Genomic DNA, 16,547 nt, shown 5'->3' with positions numbered 1-16,547 from the left:
ATTTTCAAATGTCTACATTTCGAGTGACATGAAATTGTTCAATAGCAATAGCAGCAAGGTCGAGTAAATATTTTTAAGTTATGGCAAACTATTGCTTTAGAAAAATAAACAGCGTTCATCTATAACTGCAGATAATCAGTTTAGGAATACTGCCAGCCTAGGAATACTGATATTGTAATATTTGTATTGTTTAATATCATGGATAGATACCGCCAACTAACCACTTTTTGGTACCATTTGTGTTCCTTAAACATTTTCCACAGTTACTCACATTTGTGGTGACATCGACATTAGTCCATGAAAGTTGACCTAATTTTCTTAAAAGTCCTTTTTTCATCCACATCTTTTATTTCAGCACTTTTGCAAAAACCACAAAAGAAAGCAAAAAAAAAAACAAAAATTATTCACATGACCATCGGCACAGCGTCTTGCTATTCATATGCGAGGGTACGAATTGAGGTAGTTCAAGTTCAGTGCTATAACAACAAAAATATACAATACTTAGATGGCAACAACAAAACTACGACTCTGATGATGGCCGGTCAGGGAGGGGAAACGAATGAGCAGAGACTAAATAAAACCGTTTTATGGGTGAATAAATAAAAATAAAACAATAAAGTGTTACAAACAAAGTCAAATGACAAATATGTAAAAATAACAACAACAAGAAAATTAACTAAAGAAGAGAATTCCAATTCTGCACTTTGGCTCCAGACAACAAAACATAGAAAAGACAAGTGTAGCTCCCAATAGAGAGGAACCAAAGTGAAGGTAGCAATGTGTTAAGATGTTCAGCTTAGGCACGAGAATCACAAGCTAATAATGATTACATATGTATGTACATACATCCATATAGTGGGAACCGGGTTTTTTTTTGGAAGGGGCTCATATTGGTCTCTCTCTTTTACACTGACTAATCCACTACACGAGTGTGTGCCTTTGCTGGTTAGAAGCTACATGGAGTATTATATGACTTTTCTCTCAATCTCTTTCTTTGATATTCAATTTCATTGTTGTTATTCTCTTGCCACATGAGAGATGGCCAGGCATGGGAATGTTTTCATTAACAAATTGAACATTCTACAAAAAAAACTGCAATACAGTAAAATTTCAATCCAGCAAAAATTTGAAAGCCACATAAGCCGAATCAACCAATTAACATACATTCTGCATTAACACTATAATGGGGTATTTTCTAAAAGTTGTACAAGGCAAAACTACATGGGCGTGAAGATAAAATCGATTTTAACTAGCGGAGACAAAAACCATAACTACCACCACCATATTTAGCCAAGACACATTCTCTTACGTATAACAGGTTTAGAACAGTTTTATAACAGTTCTAAAAACGATTTTGACAAAATCGTTTTTGAAGAATATGTGTTTTAGACCTTTTTCAGGATAAAAAGATATGAGCACACGGAAAATTGACAAAATTAAAAAAAAACGGAAAGTTAAAAAAAAAAGATTTTGTAGGACTTTTTATTGAAAACCTTCATACATGTGGGTGGACCTATTGAGGGCCCTCCTAGGCGAAATTTATGCCGCGTACCTACAGATGGCGAGTACAGCTAATTAGGCCATTGGGTCGACTATAAGAAAATACAAATTTGATTACAGGTTCATTGTATAAATTTTGAAATATCGACATTTTATGAAAAACCTTCATATATGTGGGTGGACCTATAAAGGGCCCCCCTAGGCGAAATTTATGCCGCGTACCTACAGACTGCGAGTGCAGCTAATTTGGCTATTGGGTCGACTATAAGAAAATACAAATTTGATTACAGGTTGATTGTATAAATTTTGAAATATCGACATTTTATGAAAAACCTTCATATATGTGGGTGGACCTATTGAGGGCCCTCCTAGGCGAAATTTATGCCGCGTACCTACAGACTGCGAGTGCAGCTAATTAGGCCATTGGGTCGACTATAAGAAAATACAAATTTGATTACAGGTTAATTGTATAAATTTTGAAATATCGACATTTTATGAAAAACCTTCATATATGTGGGTGGACCTATTGAGGGCCCTCCTAGGCGAAATTTATGCCGCGTACCTACAGACTGCGAGTGCAGCTAATTAGGCCATTGGGTCGACTATAAGAAAATACAAATTTGATTACAGGTTGATTGTATAAATTTTGAAATATCGACATTTTATGAAAAACCTTCATATATGTGGGTGGACCTATTGAGGGCCCTCCTAGGCGAAATTTATGCTGCGTACCTACAGACTGCGAGTGCAGCTAATTAGGCCATTGGGTCGACTATAAGAAAATACAAATTTGATTACAGGTTAATTGTATAAATTTTGAAATATCGACATTTTATGAAAAACCTTCATATATGTGGGTGGACCTATTGAGGGCCCTCCTAGGCGAAATTTATGCCGCGTACCTACAGACTGCGAGTGCAGCTAATTAGGCCATTGGGTCGACTATAAGAAAATACAAATTTGATTACAGGTTCATTGTATAAATTTTGAAATATCGACATTTTATGAAAAACCTTCATATATGTGGGTGGACCTATAAAGGGCCCCCCTAGGCGAAATTTATGCCGCGTACCTACAGACTGCGAGTGCAGCTAATTAGGCCATTGGGTCGACTATAAGAAAATACAAATTTGATTACAGGTTGATTGTATAAATTTTGAAATATCGACATTTTATGAAAAACCTTCATATATGTGGGTGGACCTATAAAGGGCCCCCCTAGGCGAAATTTATGCCGCGTACCTACAGACAGAAAAAACAATTGTTCTATTCTTTTTTTAATTTTTCTTTACATGTTGATCTTCTGAAGATCTTCCAGATGATTAATCTGCGATTCTTCCTCGCGATTCGCTTCCCGGACAAAGTTACTTTATGTCGGCGATTCGCAGGTTATCATTAGGCGCGCTCTTCCGCGATTAAATTGATCTTCCCCGCGAATCGCAGATTATCTTTAAGCGATTAAAAAATTTGAAAAAATGTTTGCAGGGTATGTTTTATCATATTGCTCAGGATCTAAAAATTATACACGTCTACGGAAGCTACCGTTGGAAATCTGATAGGCTCTGCTTTCCAAAAATACATAGCATTTGAATGTAGAAAACTTTAGAAAACATTAAATTTTTTGGAAAATATTTTCAAGGAAGTTTGGCCATTGGGTCCAACATACAAATACAATAATTTCTGGTTACCTGCATTATTCATAGCTGCATTTTGGCGTTACCTGACCAAAAATCTGTTTATAGGCAACTATTCTCTGGATTCCGTTCAATATATTATGTTTTAGTGCACATTCAATAGCTGCATTTTCGGCATAGCTGCATCAAAATTTTGGTGATTTTACTTCAATTTGGTTGTAACATTTACATATATCTGCACAAGAAAAAATTTTAAATTTTTTTGCGAACTCAAAACAAGGATAGAATTCAACCACTCTGATTTTGTAGTGATAAGAAGTGAGCAAAACAAATACAACACAAGAAAAGATAATGAATTGTAAAAAATTGTAACGTTTTCTCTCCCGAACTTGAAATAGTTGTGTCTTTTTACTTTTTCAGTAATAATTATTCAGTAACTTCTTTTCAGAGAGTAACAGAGATTTTACTCTTTGATACGAAAATAGAGAAAATAGTAAAAAGACAGCATTTAGTAAACTTTAGCAAGATAACAGTTGATAACCAAAACAAAAACATTGGCGCCAATGCATAAACGAAAAAATAATTCCAAAGCAATGAAAAAGTTCTTCAATTTTAAGCAAAATAAATAGAAAATAATTAATATATTAATAAAATAATCAATAAATAAACCTGAGTCGTAATATTTATAGTATTTTTCCACAAAAAATAAGATAAACATTGAGCAGCTGACCATTTGCAGATGATTAAAAAGCAGCTGATCGAACTTGCTAAAGGTTGCTGGGAAAAATTCTTTTAGCAACTTTTAGCAATTTCTCAGCAAACAACTGTCAAACTTGTTCTCTCACTTCGCTCTCTTTTACTGAACTTTTGTGTAAAAAGACAGCATTTAGTAACATTTCGTAATAATTATTACAAATTATCACGTAAAAAGACACACCTAATGTCTCTCACTTTATTATTTCTACATTGCTTATAGCTGCACATCATATGCACGTAAGTAATATTGAAGATATCGGCCTTGTTGGGCAGGTAAGCGAATTTAAGCTTCCTGCGTTTTGGGGATTGCTGCACAAGAAGTCGTGCAATTTTTGATTGTGCAGGTAAGCAAAAAATACTGTATAATAATCCCCTTATAGGTTGGTTGCATAAATTTTTGTATATGGGCCGATGATGAAAAGTCTTCATTTATGAGAAAATACCTGTTGAGGGTTGATTGTAAAAATTGTGAAATATCGACCGTTTTGAAAAATCTCCATATACATTTTTTAAAATTATAATTTTTTATGAAAACACAGTTATCAATTTTATTGTTTTTTTTTTTTAATTATGTATAACATTATTAATAAAAAACCGAATTAAGGAATTCATAAATTTATAAAAAAGTTAAAATTAAAAAAAATTTTAAGTCGCAAATATAAGAGGACAAAACTAAAACATCTCTCAATTTAAGAAAAACAAATAGTGAAATCAATATTTCGTTGTGAATACTTAATTCTGGATGACACACGCACATCTTGTAAGCGTAGATACTATTAAATTATTAATTATTTCCTCAATATATAGAAAATCGGGAGGTACCGTCCTATACCAAAACATTAGCCGATGTTGTTCATATATCCATATGATCATATCCAAAATGATCCTACAGTATCATCTGGTCAAATGCAAGGTCGCCTAATTCAGTCGGCAACCAGCAAAAAACCTTTCATATCGATAAAAAATTAAAACGCCAGATTTGAATTCGCCAAGACCCATCTGAATTTACACTCTTCCAAAAATGAATAACCGTCCTGTTTTATGATGAATCTATACATAATGGTCTGGGATTTTTTTTTTTTTGTTCGGGACATGGGATTGGACCAATTTATAACATTATTGGAATTATGGATCGTTTCAAGTATTGTAACGCATTAAAGGACGTGATGTTACCTTATGCTAAAGAAGATGTGCTACTTAGATGGACATTCCAGGAAGATAGCGAGCCAAAACATGTATCGAAAGTGATTAGGGAGTGATTCCAAAACAATTCGACAGAAGTTCTCCATTGGTTTAACTAGTTTTTGTGTTCGTTAAATTGGGGGTGTTTTCGTTTTGTGAATTTACATTTGCGAATTAAAATGTTTTTTGAATTTTAACTTTTTTATCAAATTCTGAAATCCTTCATTTTGTGTTTTTTTTTTTCAATTTTACTATAAAGACATGTACGTATAATGTATAACTTTGTTTTCTTAAAAAATATGACTATTAAAAACTGTAATGATACTGTACATATGTAGCTGGGCATTTAAGAAACTTAGTTCTAAGGTAAGTATTAACATTAATTGCCCATTATTTTATTTACTACGTCAAGTAAAATGTGTAAACCGCCATTATACATTTCAAAGAAAATTCGTAATAGAGAATTTTTTATATTACACTTTCTTTATATTACACTTTCTTCCTTTATATTTCTTTCAGTTTTAACAAATTTTTCCTGAACTTACCCCTCGGAGTAGGGAGTGAAAGTTTTCGTTTGTGATTTTTATAACAATGGTCTCAATAGAATCTACATATATAAAATTTTCCAAAGGGGTTTGAAACCCAATTATTGGCAATAGCCATTTAAACGCCACAAAAATGGTTGTAAAACTCGGGTATTTTCGCATATTTTTGTGGGATTTTTTGCATTCTGTTAAAGTATTGTCTGTTATCTGTCATTTCACGCTTATTAAGATTCATTTGGCGTATGGCATTTCAACGGTTTTGGTCCAAATCAATTAAAAAATCGATTTATTATGTTATTTTCAACTTTTGGCGCAAAATTATACGTTTTAGAGAAAAAAGTTATTTATTAAAAAATGCTTTAAAAATTTCAAAAATATAATTTTCATAAAAAATTTTAAGTTTTCTCGCAAAAAACTTATCGGCGCTAAGTGGGTTAAATTGTATGTGATATAAATTTAATGTAAATTTGCAATGAGCAGGATTATTTTATCAATCAAACACGACGGAAATTGTAAAACATTTATACATCAACATACATACATATATAATCAAGCCTCTAAGGTTTTCCGAATTTTTTTAAGACCGGATTTCAATAATGCTATGCTTTCTAGAGAAAACAGTTGATTAATACAAAATGCTTAGAAAGTCCCAAATTATCATATTCATGTAACATTCATTAAATTTTTTGCAAAACAATTCTCGGCGCTGAGTGAGTAAATCATTGTACACTTTGGTCAACAATGACAGTCTATTTCGAACGTCTAGCTTAATACGAACATACATAATTCCTTTCCTAATCTATAAATATGTAATACTTTATTTGCCTGAAAATTGTCCCATAGTACGTTGACTATCATTCAGAATTGATAGTGTGTACCACCCTTTAATAAATTCTGCTTGATTTAGAATTCTCTTATTTACATTATTCCCCTATTTATAGTGTCAGTATCTATTTTTAGCTTTTGTTGCGTTTGTGTTTCCTTATTTTATCCTTTACTCTTTATTTTCTCCTTCGTTCTTTGAAATTCCAACAACAAAATATGTATACGATTAATTTCGCGCGAAGACTCTTGGCTTTAAAAATATTATTAGCTTTAACTGCATTGTGTATACTACCACCAACCCTTAAAATAAATGCAAAAATAAAAACATTAGATTTACTTCGTACGAAACACGCAATGACAATATTACCCACTTTGTTCATTAGCTTGTGTAGCTGAGTTGGTTGAGAGCTTGGCGTTGGAGTTTATGGGTATTGGGTTCGAATCCCGGTTTAGCTTTGCTTTTTATCAATTATGTTTTATTTTTTGTCTTTTTTTGTATCAAAAAAGGAAGATTGTATAGTAAAATTAATTAGAAAGTAGAATTAAGTACATATTGATTTGCAATTATTTATCAGTTCCTTGCGGTACAACACAAATTTTGAAAAAATATGAAAATACATTTTAATGGGTCCAATAAAAAGCAAAACTACACCGGGATTTGAACCCAAGACCCTTAAACTCCAATGGCCTAATTAGCTGCACTCGCAGTCTGTAGGTACGCGGCATAAATTTCGCCTAGGAGGGCCCTCAATAGGTCCACCCACATATATGAAGGTTTTTCATAAAATGTCGATATTTCAAAATTTATACAATCAACCTGTAATCAAATTTGTATTTTCTTATAGTCGACCCAATGGCCTAATTAGCTGCACTCGCAGTCTGTAGGTTCGCGGCATAAATTTCGCCTAGGGGGGCCCTTTATAGGTCCACCCACATATATGAAGGTTTTTCATAAAATGTCGATATTTCAAAATTTATACAATCAACCTGTAATCAAATTTGTATTTTCTTATAGTCGACCCAATGGCCTAATTAGCTGCACTCGCAGTCTGTAGGTACGCGGCATAAATTTCGCCTAGGAGGGCCCTCAATAGGTCCACCCACATATATGAAGGTTTTTCATAAAATGTCGATATTTCAAAATTTATACAATTAACCTGTAATCAAATTTGTATTTTCTTATAGTCGACCCAATGGCCTAATTAGCTGCACTCGCAGTCTGTAGGTACGCGGCATAAATTTCGCCTAGGAGGGCCCTCAATAGGTCCACCCACATATATGAAGGTTTTTCATAAAATGTCGATATTTCAAAATTTATACAATTAACCTGTAATCAAATTTGTATTTTCTTATAGTCGACCCAATGGCCTAATTAGCTGCACTCGCAGTCTGTAGGTACGCGGCATAAATTTCGCCTAGGAGGGCCCTCAATAGGTCCACCCACATATATGAAGGTTTTTCATAAAATGTCGATATTTCAAAATTTATACAATCAACCTGTAATCAAATTTGTATTTTCTTATAGTCGACCCAATGGCCTAATTAGCTGCACTCGCAGTCTGTAGGTACGCGGCATAAATTTCGCCTAGGGGGGCCCTTTATAGGTCCACCCACATATATGAAGGTTTTTCATAAAATGTCGATATTTCAAAATTTATACAATCAACCTGTAATCAAATTTGTATTTTCTTATAGTCGACCCAATGGCCTAATTAGCTGCACTCGCAGTCTGTAGGTACGCGGCATAAATTTCGCCTAGGGGGGCCCTTTATAGGTCCACCCACATATATGAAGGTTTTTCATAAAATGTCGATATTTCAAAATTTATACAATCAACCTGTAATCAAATTTGTATTTTCTTATAGTCGACCCAATGGCCTAATTAGCTGCACTCGCAGTCTGTAAGTACGCGGCATAAATTTCGCCTAGGAGGGCCCTCAATAGGTCCACCCACATATATGAAGGTTTTTCATAAAATGTCGATATTTCATAATTTATACAATCAACCTGTAATCAAATTTGTATTTTCTTATAGTCGACCCAATGGCCTAATTAGCTGCACTCGCAGTCTGTAGGTACGCGGCATAAATTTCGCCTAGGGGGGCCCTTTATAGGTCCACCCACATATAAGAAGGTTTTTCATAAAATGTCGATATTTCAAAATTTATACAATCAACCTGTAATCAAATTTGTATTTTCTTATAGTCGACCCAATGGCCTAATTAGCTTCACTCGCAGTCTGTAGGTACGCGGCATAAATTTCGCCTAGGGGGGCCCTTTATAGGTCCACCCACATATAAGAAGGTTTTTCATAAAATGTCGATATTTCAAAATTTATACAATCAACCTGTAATCAAATTTGTATTTTCTTATAGTCGACCCAATGGCCTAATTAGCTGTACTCGCCATCTGTAGGTACGCGGCATAAATTTCGCCTAGGAGGGCCCTCAATAGGTCCACCCATATGTATGAAGGTTTTCAATAAAAAGTCCTACAGAATCTTTTTTTTTTAACTTTCCGTTTTTTTTTCAATTTTGTCAATTTTCCGTGTGCTAATATCTTTTTATCCTGAAAAAGGTCTAAAACACATATTCTTCAAAAACGATTTTGTCAAAATCGATTTTATATTTTGTCAAAATCGTTTTTAGAACTGTTATAAAACTGTTCTAAACCTGTTATACATAAGAGAATGTGTCTTGGCTAAATATGGTGGTGGTAGTTATGGGTTTTGTCTCCGCTAGTTAAAATCGATTTTATCTTCACGCCCATCAAAACTACTTACTTATCTCATAACTAAGTACTAAGTAATAAATAAGCGGGTGTGTTTGGCTACAAAAGAGTGTGTTTGGCTCAGAAGAGTGTGTTCAAATTATGCCCAGCAAAAATTTGGTAAGCACATGTCATTACTTCATGCATTACTGAGTAATGAGTGCTCATTTCACTCCGAAATATCAGAAAGTACATATATAATGGTTTACACATAACTAATTACTTCCTTACTTACTACCTACATACTAAGTAATGAGTACGGTGGCACAGAGCTAGTGTGTCCTAGGGCTGTGTCTCCAAAGCTCACCGTCGGCATTGGAGTCTTTTGTTCACAAAATTACGAAGAAATGTTGATGATCATATATGTGTTTAAAGGCCCTACCTGTTCGTACGAGTGGCCTTAGTGCAAAGGTAGGCATTGTGACTCACAAGAGAGCCCATGTGCTCTAAGTGAGCGTAAATTTGTTATCGCTCACAGCCTGTGTAGATGCTAACACGTTGTAAACAACAACAAATTTACGCTCATTGAGAGCACAAGAGAGATCCAAAAATTTTCTCTGCCTCACTCTGCCTTAATGTGTTCAAAACCAGGAGAGGGCGAAATGAAAGAAAAAAATGTTTTTTCTAAAAATAGATAAAATACATTCTCTTTAGCTTTTTCGACTTCCGGTATGTGGTTAAATATGTACTTAAAAAACATATTTAAGGAAGTACTTCCTTCCTAAGACATCCCCGTGTAAAAAATGAAAAATAATGACTTTTACGGCTAATTTGGATGTAGTTACTACTGCCAAAATTTAGTGAATAAAGTCATTACTTGGTAATGACTTTTTTGCTGGGTGTGTTGTTCAGATGTCACTTGTACCGATCTGGAGATTCTGAAGAACTATATGGTGCTCTGAATGACTAGCCAAAAGTTCTCAAATGCCTAAAGAATCACTGGAAAAAAGATGAATTATCAATCAGCATTATCCGAAGCAACCAGTGATGTGAGCGCGCTATCAAAGTTATGCAAGAACGACAACTTCTCATTGAGATTCATCCTCTCTAATGACAACGTGAATATTCAACCTTCTTGTGTGTTTGATGATCCCATGTAATGTTACATATCGTCACCATTAATGCCAAAAGTCGTAACTAACAAAATAATAATTTTACAGGAGAAGCAAAAAACGTTATAAAATGAAAGACTGTTTTATGAAATATTAATCTTATGAAGGCGAGTATATGGGATATTACCAATCATATACGAATGGGAGTAAGTAATGAAACGCTTGATTTTGGGATCCGTTATTACAACAAAATCTGCTATGTTATTCCATTTTCCGAAATGCCTTTTCATGAATAGGATCGTTATTTTTGATCGTAGAAGCTTGAAATTGTACAAGAGCGTGTATTTTAGTCTTATATATTAGATTCAATCAAAAACTAATTTTGATTTTTTTGAAGATACAACTTCGGGCATTTATTGTTTTTTTTTTTCGAATTTCGGGAGTTACAGCTTGGCCAACTTCCAGATAACGCTACAACAAGCAAGAGGTATAAATCCGCTATGTATTCAATATTTGATCTGGAGATTGTTCATAAGTTAATGTTGATTTCATGTAAAAATTCAGCAATGGCAGGGAGTTTATCTATCCCATTTTTGTTGATGAAGTCCACAGTGGATCTTCAATTTTCAATCTGCGACCCAATTTCCCTAGCCCTTCTGGCTGCTTGATCATCAGTTTGATTAAGTGGAATACTACTATGTCCTAGAATGTGATGCAGTTCTATTTCTTCGAAACGTTTTGAAGCTAACTCTTTAATTCTATCCATAAAATAATTACCTTTACAATTGCTTTTAATCGCTTTGAGACCACTAAGACAATCGCAAAGAATGGCTACAATCGCTATAAGTTCAGCCGACATTGAGGACAACGTTAGATTACCGAAATACGAAAACACTATACCAGACCCCTCATGAATAAAAGCCGAGCCAGAGAAGTTAGGGGAAACAGAACCATCCGTAAAGAAGATCTGAAACCCCTTATATATGAGCTGGTTAAATTTCCCTCTATACAGTTGTTCAATTACCGAGCTGTCTGCATCAGTCTTTTTTGAGACTATCCCCTTAAAGAAAACATCATCAATAGTAATGTTTGTCGCCCTAGTCCCAAAGGGAGACGTTTTGCCAACCCTTTCACTTCGGGCATTTATGGTGACGATATATAAACATTAGGGCGGCCCAAGAAATGAAAAATTTGTTTTTTGTTTTTGTTTTGAACTTGATACAAACATCATATTTTTTTAAACTTTTATGGCGATCGGTTAACGTTAACCCATGACACCATAGTAATTTGTATGGCGCCAAAAAGTATATAAAAGTTCTATCCTAATCTTTTTTTGGTCATAACAATGAACTGGTATAGTTTTTTCATCGATTGGACCATAATTGCGGACTTTAGAGAATTTTCGTGAAAATTCATCTTTTGAGCCCATACAAATTACTATGGGGAAACAAACATCGCTCTGGTGGCACGGGTTAACTTGAACCGATCGCCATAAAATTTTATATATAAGATTTTTGGATAAAATAGAAAAAATATGGGTCAACATATAAAAATTGTCAAACCCAAAATTATTACAAAATTTTAAATAAAACAACGTTTTATTGGTATAAATGAATAACATTATTAATCTATTTGTTAATAGTTTAATTCTTACACATGTTTATTAATAAAATAAAAAAGTAGTTGAACTTTACTAAAATAAACTGTCAACTAATGAATTGCAAAATTCAAAATTTTCAGTTTAAACGGTATTTCTGGAAAAGTTGGTTCTAATATGTCTAATATGTCAATAGCAGCTTGTAAACATCTCGGAATTGAATAAATAAGTTTCGGAATGTCATTGGAATGGTATTTTTGTATGTATGTATTTTATTAAGTCGTATTTACCCCCCATACCATTGCTATCGAAAACGTTATCGCTTTCGAATGTTTCTCGATAGATTTGCGGATATTTTGTTCGAGAACGACACACGAGAATAAATTGAAAACGATTGATTCGTCACTCAGGAAAACCTTTGATTTGGAATATCGGCAATAATATTATTAGCGAATGAATGACGATAGTTTCTACGATAGTGGCGAAAACATTTTTGGTAGAGTTTCTGATGTTCTTCTATTGTAACTTATTCGTCTTCATTTCTAAAGACATAAATCCAACAAGCAAAGACATAAAATATAACAAGATGGGACATTTCCATTGCTACCATACATCGGCAGATGGTGCTGGAGGTCTAACATAATGTTCTGTTCCAATATGGTGACATAAAATTATGTTATACTTGTTTTTGTTGCCGTCGTGTTCTGTTAGTTGTCTGTTATACACAAACACCCTCTATGGTTTAATAGTAAAATTGAATTGCATTATGCACTATGTCCAATCTTTACAGTTCTATGTGTTTTTTGAATTTAACATATGCTCAGTTCCAGAACTTGCAAGAAGCTACTACTTTTTACTACGATAACAATTTTTCCTTTATGTTATCGAAAAAATAGTAAAAACTAGTCGATTCTTGCAGTACTGAAACAGACCAATAATGTTATTTTACGATAGTGTAAAATAACATTATTCCATTTATACGTTTTGTACGTATTTAAACGAATTTATCGACCATGGACATGGAATTCTTCTGGAATAGATCCTTGAATTCATAAATTTCGTTTCTGATACTATTACATGAAATGTTCCTCCTAGATTGCGATTTTAAATTACCTGCAACCTGCATTGTTTCTTTTAAGGGTAATGTTTCTATACATTGTTTCATAAACATTTTTTGTTGCATGCATTTTTTCTAGTCTTATTTCTTCTATGTCTTTGTTATTTCTTCTTTAAAAATTCATCAAAATATGATGATATGGGGTATGAGCTTCATTCTTCACCGTAATACTCAATTCGTAATTTATCGTCTTCATCAGTCATTGAAGTTAGTGTTAAGCTTTGGGTCTTTTATCTCTTGGAGTGTGGACTAACCATCAAAACAAAGATTGCTCCTTCGTATTAACGTCCGCTAGGACAACATACTGCGAAAAAGTTCTTAACGATCCGAGCAGAAATTTGATTCGCTCAATTTTACTCCACTCTTTTGTTTTCTGTAGCAGCGATCGCTAGTACTCCTTGTTGAAAAATAAGGGTAAGAGACAAAATGTTGGAAATAGAGTAAGAATTTGCTATAAGAGTGAATTTGTGTTGAAAAATAATGAATGAATTGAGACAATACCCACACTATCTTACTCGGCAAGAGGAGAACCTGCTCGATTTCGGGTGAGTTTTATCCCCACTCTAAAACGAGCAAATCGTATGCGCTCTTATGGGTATACTTGATTTGTTTAGACTTCCAGTATTATTCCGGCTCGAATTAGAGTAAACTTGTTTAAACCTTTTTGAAATGTTAAGTGCGAGGTACCTGAAGGAGTGGACCGATGCTTTGCACCATGAACTAAGTTTGGACCAAATCGGTTTTAGTGCAAAATGTTGAACATTTCTGGGGGAAGCAGTGAACCGATATGGCACATCTTCGAACTTAAACTAAGTTCGTAGGATATATTACGTTATCAAGTTTGGGACCAAATCGGTTGATCTGTTTGATAATTATTGTGCGGAACGTCCATACGGACAGGGCTAAATCGACTCAGAGTCATCTTAAACGGATTTCGTGGAAACAAATGTGGGATCTAATACCATTATTTCGATAAGGCTCATTTTAATAGTATCAAAGTATATACTAGGGTTATGACTTTTTTACAACCTCGCCTCCCTGTATCATATTTTCATGAATTTCTACCTAAGATTACATAAAATCTTAATTACGAAGTGATTTGATAAGGAAAACATCCTACACAAAATGATTTTTAAAATTTTATTTATCAGCACAATTTTTTGAGTCACTGTAAGCAGTTATACATATAACCGAAAACATAATCAAAATGACATAATATTTTGTTTCTCACTGATTTTATCATCATATAATTACAAACATATACCATATTTTATATTATATATAATTTTATTTCATATATCAAATAAAAGTGGTTTGTGGGTGTCCTTTTCCAATAGAAGTTATTTTATTCATTAATAGAGCAAAAGTTCGTTCATTCGTCACACTCAGATTAAATTGTAATCAGTAGTGGGATTCTCTAACACATTTTTTGGCTGCCGACAAAAATCGGTAAATTTAAAACACAAAATTATGAATGAAAAGTACCAATAAAAGTTGACTGCATTGTTGCTATCGGCAGTACCTAACGACAACTTTATTTTGGCCGCCAACTTCCCAACAAATTTCGTTAATTACCAAAATTATAAGCATTTTAGTTTTACCGATTTTTGTCAAAAACAAAAAAAAAATGCGTTGGAGAATCCCACTACAGATGAGTGCCTTGTTATAACTTTTTTTGTTTTGTAAAATTTCAATTGCTTTAGCATACCGATAATATTCTATCATGTTTTAAATCGCAACTTATTAAAAAAGTGATTTGAATTTCCCAACCCTGGGGTATATATTGGAGTGTTCAGTCTCTGAGAACACATAAAGGTGGAGTGTGGCAAACACATGTTTTGATGAAAATAATTCCTCAGTAAATTCCATCCATTCCCCCCACTACGTCGCCAATCTTTTGCCAACCATATTGTATCGTCAAGGATATTTAACACTATCGAATCAACTTACCACACTAACAGTTGCCAGTGGCACGAATCGTAGACCGGTGTGGCTACGACGGCTATAGTGCGTAAAATCTGCTGTACGCCGCATTAGCATACGCAGACTTGTTACACATACTCCAGATGCCATTGTTGTAGTTAATTTGTTGTTGTTGTTGTTTCTGCGTGATATTCAGCTAGTTAGTTGTTTTCTATGATTCCTAAAAAACTCCTTCCGTTGTTTGTGATGATTGCTGGTAACGTTGTATCCTGTTTCGTAAATTGTCTTCTACCACACCTAAAACAAAAACCATCAAAGCATATGCAACACTCACTCACACAACTCAATTTTCACTTCACATTCGCTCACAAGAAAAACTTAAGCTTCACTTCACTTTTTTATTTTCTTATTTTCAGGGGACTATTCTGTGTGGGGATTTCTCACAACACTTTTCCTTTTCTTTTTGCAATACTCTTTTTTATGCTTTCTTTCCAATTTTCACGGACGGATGAGGATTATTGAAGTGGTTTTGGGAGTAATTTTTTCATAATATTTTGCTTTAACGTTGGATAAACGCTTGGTTGGATTTTGATGGGATACCTCTGTGGACGAGGTAGGCCACTTTTTTTCGTTGTTATTGTTGGAAATAAATACAAAAAGACAACAACAAGAAGAACAATTTTAACGCGGCGCGTACAATAGCGACTCTTATCGGGTAAGGTGAAGTTGTGTGTGCGCGTGGGAACAAGTGTAGTTGTCGGTCGTTTTGGTCAGTCGGTCAAACGCTTGGCCGTCTATCTATATTTTTTATCCAAATTTTTCTATTCTGAGTGAATTTCAAAATAAATTCTATAAAACTTGATTATATCTCGATAATGAAGAAGAAGAAGCTCTCATACACTTTAGCAAACACATAAACACACACGCGGCGGCACGGACGTTTGTCGCGACAAGACAAAAATGTACTGGCAGCGCGATGTTTGTTCCAACGGACAACTGAATAATCACTAAACTGAAGTCGTCCAACAGTTCTTAAAATATCATTTCAATGCCGTTCTCACGTTGTGCGTGAATTTTAGAGTTCTTTCCCCAACTGTTGTTGTTGTCTTCGGTGTTATGGTTTGTCTGTGTTGTTGTTGTTGTTGCTGCTTTGGTTCTCTTTTCTCAGTGGTGGTAATTTTTTGTTTTATTTGTTAAAAAAAATATTTTTCGCCAAATATGAATTTCTTACTCACGGCGCAAGTTTGTTGCTCCCAAAGAAGAACTTATTTTGTTGGGTCTTTTGAGAATTTCTTTCTCCACGCAACAACAAGTCGTACATTTGACATTAGCGGTCGGTTGTGTGTTTGTCCATATGTACGCGATAACTTTATACCAGTCAAGCAACAACAAGTCCGTATGTCATAACAAAATAAAATGAACGAAAACAACGAACGCTTTAACAAAATGTAACGTCAGAAGAGGATAACTTGTACTTTAGTGTTGCATTTAGTAATGACAGAGCTTTGAAAAAGCTTATATCCCAAGTTGTACCGTTAATTTATTACCACTGACGTTTTCGCATTCAAAAACACCAGTCCGGCGTATGAATATGGATTGGCGTTCTGTAGGTCTCATAACGGAAATAAGAACTCTGTATGCAATTCC

At 34.1% G+C, this 16,547-nt stretch overlaps 1 protein-coding gene across 7 annotated transcripts in view; it reads right to left on the bottom strand.

Annotated features, from left to right (window-relative positions):
- Window positions 1-16,335, bottom strand: part of MCU (mitochondrial calcium uniporter) — a 304,006-nt gene extending 287,671 nt beyond the window's left edge. Inside the window, exons 1-2 of one of the 7 annotated variants that reach the window (XM_073984265.1) lie at window positions 15,501-16,297; window positions 14,928-15,197 (exon numbers count right to left, since the gene is read on the bottom strand). In XM_073984265.1, coding sequence (XP_073840366.1) covers window positions 14,928-15,050 — 123 coding nt within the window. In that variant the 5' untranslated portion in view covers window positions 15,051-15,197; window positions 15,501-16,297. Of the gene's footprint in view, window positions 1-14,927 lie in introns of all 7 variants that reach the window. The other 6 variants (XM_073984266.1, XM_073984267.1, XM_073984269.1 and 3 more) reach the window with 6 other exon arrangements.
- Window positions 16,336-16,547: the final 212 nt, after the last annotated feature.

This window comes from Musca autumnalis, unplaced genomic scaffold (assembly GCF_047663935.1).
Source record: "Musca autumnalis isolate F117 unplaced genomic scaffold, ASM4766393v1 scaffold_4, whole genome shotgun sequence".
Lineage (NCBI taxonomy): Eukaryota > Metazoa > Arthropoda > Insecta > Diptera > Muscidae > Musca > Musca autumnalis.
This window is presented reverse-complemented; position numbering and strand designations above follow the sequence as displayed.